Source organism: Littorina saxatilis, unplaced genomic scaffold, assembly GCF_037325665.1.
Source record: "Littorina saxatilis isolate snail1 unplaced genomic scaffold, US_GU_Lsax_2.0 scaffold_2205, whole genome shotgun sequence".
Taxonomy (NCBI): domain Eukaryota; kingdom Metazoa; phylum Mollusca; class Gastropoda; order Littorinimorpha; family Littorinidae; genus Littorina; species Littorina saxatilis.
The window spans coordinates 1-5,000 of NW_027128303.1; the positions used below are offsets into that span (position 1 = coordinate 1).

Here is a 5,000-nt window from a genome sequence, read left to right on the forward strand (position 1 = left end):
GGGGGTATAGGGGTGTGTATAGGATTCGGTCGATGTGTTTGTTTGTGTGTTTGTGTTCGCATATAGATCTCAAGAATGAACGGACCGATCGTCACCAAACTTGGTGAACAGGTTCTATACATTCCTGAGACGGTCCTTACAAAAATTGGGACCAGTCAAACACACGGTTAGGGAGTTATTGGTGGATTAAGATTCTACAAGGACTTATAGAGGGACATATTAATGGTCAAAGGGAAATAACCTTCTCAGTTGGTGGCAGTGAGAATGGTAAGGACGGGGGTGTTTTTCCTACCTCGGAGGAATTTCTTGTTCTCTCTGTATCTTTCTGTCTCTTTCTCTTCCATATCCCTCTCATCCTTTCCGTCTCTCTCTCCCTCTGCCTCCTCCCCCCCCCCCCCCCCCCCCCCCCCCGCCCCCTCTCTCGTTATTTTTGTTGTACTGTCTGTTTGCCAGTCAGCTTTTGTTTGGTGCGCGAAGACAAGTCGTTGTGTTAAAATATGGCGAGAATTCGAGAAGGCAGCGACGCGTCGTGGCCAAGTCACGTATCTCCAGAAGACAGGAGTCACGGAGCCGTGTGTGATTTAAACTGACCTGTCCCAGCAAGCTATATAGCGCTTCTCTTCGGCTTTTTCACCCCCGTTTGCTCACAGACATGGGTCCTTTTTGTTTTTGCGCACAGACAGAAGGGGTTAATTGCTGTGTGTGTCTGTTAAGAGGGAGGTGTACAGGTGTCATGCTCTATCCCGTGTCCCCTTGCTGTCAACTGACCACCGTGTCTCTGTCTCTGTCTCCCCTCCATGACGGGACAGACAATGTTTGAAAGTCAAACAATGCCGCGATTTTTTCTTTGAACAAACCGGTTTGATGTTGTTCGAATTAAATGAAAAATGTGCAGAAGAAATTTGAAGATCGCTAAGCGTTCAGCAGAAATGACTCAGGACGATGCATGCTGTGTCACAAATTGAAGGCAGAAAATGAAACGTCAAACAAAGTGTAATCGACAAGAAAAAGAAACGTTAAAAAAAAAGAAGGAAACAAACAAAAACACCCAAACACTCAAACAAACAAACAAACAAACAAACACACACACACACACACACTCACACACACACACACACACACACACACACACACACACACACGCACGCACACACACACACACGCACAAAAACCAACCAACCAAACAAACAAACAAGCAAACAAACACACATACACAAAACAATGATGACTTGCCTAAAACGGCAGATTTCAGTCAAAAAAGGACTGTTCTGTGTTTAGTTTGAGCTCTTACCTTGACAGAATTTCATGGTACAAGCAAACAAGAAAACAACAACAAACAAACACGGGTTTGGAATTACACTTATTAATTTGCGTATGACGTAAGAAATGAGCGCGAATGCATGTACGGTGTTTACGATTAAATAAAGTGTACTTTCATACAAACCGTCGTCTCACACGAGCAATCTAAAATCTTGTTCATGTCTGTTGATTACCCAAAACACACGAAGGAGTAGAAGTACAAACATAATGCATTTCCTTAGCTTAAGGGGAGAGGTGGCACGAAAAATGAAATCTGAATATTTGTAAGTTTTCTTTGAAGTTTAGGGGTACCTTATAGAAAGAAAGCATAAAAAAGCACCTGCATGCCCATTTTTTGACCAAGCAAGTAATATTTTCCAAAAAAAATACCAATTTCTTCAAAAAAATACGAAAATTACACACCACGCCCCATGAAATTCAAAAGACATTTTTGAAGCTACAGGCTTCAAATGCAGTGAAAATTACTCCCAGATATCAGTTTCAGACTTATACAGAGCCATTTTGACCAAATTACCCCAGTTCGAATTCAGCAGCATAAATTGAGAGATATAAATTTTTGCCCCCAAAATACCCAATCAGGCTTATATTATATTCTCTAAAAAAATTTTTTGATGGGTTTTACAAAAACCGCTCTGTAAGAGTCTGGCAAAATCAAATCTTACTCCTGTAAAAAAAAAATTATAACTCTACCACAAGTAGTTCTGACGAAATATCATTTCCCGCGTTGATACCGTCCTTGAAAACCCATATTCAGAGAAAATTGCATTTGAAAGTTTGTAAAGTGTTTCTTTACACATTATGAAGACACATTGCTGAAAAAAGAGTCTGGGTGTGTTCATGTATTGTTCCGAGTCTTCTTCAAATGATGTTGGTACTTATTCCCCTCCATCCCCCATCGGTCCAGCACCGTACACCTCCCCCTCCTGGTCTTCTCGCTGCTCCAGCTGACGTTGACGACCAGCACATCTTGCCCTACGAGCTGCTACAGCGGCCACATCTGTTGCTCTCTCCGCCTTCTGGACCCTCACCTTGTCTTTTTTGGCCAAAGCAGAATGAGTAAGCTCAGTAATTGGCAAGCTCATGTGGTCCATGACCTGTGCCAGTGCAAAGTTGCCTCTGTTGAACTTTGCGACAGCCTCAGCGGTGGCTGCTTCCACCCGGTCTTTCCCAACAAAGACTTCTTTGAGGCAGTGTCCCCACATGACATTGTGGAGAGACTCATTACTGTTCTGAGTCTTGCCATGGGCCACGCGCTTGAGAAGAATGGGGTTTGTCATTCTCCTGTAGATGGGCAGAACAGCATGTGATACTTCCCTGGACAAGGCAGTGCCGTTGTGCCCTGCGTGTGGAGGTGGTGGTTGCCCTTCTGCCCTGGCTCTTTGAAAAAAGCACCATGAGGCTGGCCCGGCTGGACATCTGTCGTGGTGAGGGTCCTCGTCAGTTGAAGTCACATGGAAGAAAGTGGCCCAGATCGCCTGCTCCATGGCTCGCTGATCTTCAAGGTTGTTGAGGATCCCGCTACGGAAGTAGTTTTGCAAGCGTTGACACTTTTCCTTGGTTAGTCGCCCCTCCCCTCTTCCACCAAGCCTTCCATCCTTTGATGCCTTGCGGAGAGCTGTGCCCATTCTCTTGGGGAGGTGGTTGGTACATTCCAGCTTGGTGATGGGACGTGTGGGACCGTAGGGCTGAGCTGCAGCCAGAGCATTGAACGCTGTGGAATCTCCGTCCGACAGCATAGTTCTGTACCTGAGGTTGTGACGCTCAACAGACCTGCAGCATAGAAAAATTAAAAAAAACTTAGTGTAAAGTACTGGCTGGATAACTACTGTCTTGAAAAAAATATGAAAAAGACTGGGGTTCATGGGCCAACAAGGTCCTGGTGAGATACAGACGCAGACCCACGAATGAAAATGATTTTGGATATTACTTTAGTGAAGAGTATCAGGAGGCCTCTCCCAGCAGAAAATACATACATGTATTATTATTACTGGAAAGTGTGCCAATTTACATTGGCTTGTGTACTAAGTGTGTATAAAGTGATCTTTTCATAGAGGGTGAACATTTAACTTGTACTTGTTAGAATATATGTATACATACACACATCTCTCTCCCTCTCTCACACACACACACACACACACACACACACACACACACACATACACACACACACACGCACACACACACACGCACACATACACACACACACACACACACACACACACACACATACACACACTGACAATGAGTTTGATCCCAACTTGTTTGGGACACTTTTTCTTTTCAATAGAAAAGTTGTCAGGTTTCCTCTGAAATTTGCAGATTCAATAAAAAATTTCCCAGCCTAGCTGATCCTTTAGGACATTGTGAACATTTAATGATTTATCAACAAAAGAAAATGTATTTGTGAAGGGTTTGTGGACAGTGTTTTGTTGCAAAAATATGTGCTTCTGTGTTGTGTTTTGTTGGTCTTCATCTTTCTTTGTAAAGAAAAACAAACACCCACAATGTACCATGCTTTATACAATTTTAAATAAAATTTACTTTTTAGCGCAACCTTATTCATGTTGTCTTATTCTGTATTTGAAAATAAAGGATATAGGGAAGAGTGTATAGGCTATTAGAACAATATTCTTACCTTCCCCACAACTCCAAGGCTGCATCCCTCTCCATAGACTTGGCAGATCCCTCATGGTTAATGCTGCAGTCAGGCTGGTGAAGCTGCTTCCACTGTAGTTGCTCGGCAGCGGTCATCCCCTCTAGTTTTTCTTTGTTCATCGCACATGTGTGACAGTATGTGGATTTCACACAGAAGTCCAGCACATACCCAGTCAGAACATCAACAACAACGCCAACTCCATAGTGTGAGGAAAATCCTCTCTTGTGCCATGTACCATCAAAGGCCACATCCACCCAGAGAATGCCATCATCATCTTCCCAAGCACTGTCTTCCTCACCATCATCATTCACAGCATTCACTCTGCCTTGAGGAAATGTTTCCCTGTAGGCTTCCCTCACAAACTCCACTGTTTCGTTAAGTGTGGCATCTGTAGCTTCCACAATGCTGGCATTGACTCGTTTGTCTATGCGATGATAGGAACTCTTGTTCATCGCTGGCATTCCAAAGACTGTGCACAGTTTGTCCACACTGGAGTAGCCACTACCTATCTCATGAGAGTATAGCACAATCTCTTTGTTCACTTCAAAGGGAACATTTTGTCTGTGGTTGAGGTTGTTTTCTCTTGGCGACGAATACTCTGTGCGTGAATACTGGCAGCTGTCGCAACACAGCACTAGTTCTTGTGACAAGCCCATCGAGTCACCAACTCGAATTGTCACATGTCCTGCCTCGCACTCCGGGCACTTCAGATCAGAGAGAAGCGAGTTCTCAGTTCAACTGACTGCACTCGGCAAAACGGCGATTTAGCTCAGCTGGTGGTTGAGCATTCAGGTCGATGCCTGCACCACTAAATCTCCTCAGTTTTGCCGAAGCAGAAATACCTTCGATTTGAGGCTGATTACGGTTCACATCGCCCAAAACTGGCCGAGGTTCGACTCCGAGTCGATTCGAAACATACGCGTCAGCACTATCTCTCAAAACAACTGTCTCTGCTCTGCCAACTTCAGGCGCGTTCTCGTCGCCTGCTGGTTTTTTCCTTCCTCGTTGTTCGAGCATCTGAAAG

At 44.3% G+C, this 5,000-nt stretch overlaps 1 protein-coding gene across 1 annotated transcript in view; it reads right to left on the reverse strand.

The window, feature by feature from the left end:
• Nucleotides 1-1,351: 1,351 nt before the first annotated feature.
• The window catches only part of LOC138956667 (uncharacterized), a 4,226-nt gene continuing 577 nt past the window's right edge, over nt 1,352-5,000 (reverse strand). The window contains exons 1-2 of the mRNA XM_070327965.1: nt 3,956-5,000; nt 1,352-3,090 (exon numbers count right to left, since the gene is read on the reverse strand). The exon at nt 3,956-5,000 is cut by the window's right edge and continues 577 nt beyond it. Of these exons, the coding sequence (XP_070184066.1) occupies nt 2,196-3,090; nt 3,956-4,632 (1,572 nt within the window). The 5' untranslated portion in view covers nt 4,633-5,000 and the 3' untranslated portion in view covers nt 1,352-2,195. The remainder of the gene's footprint in view (nt 3,091-3,955) is intronic.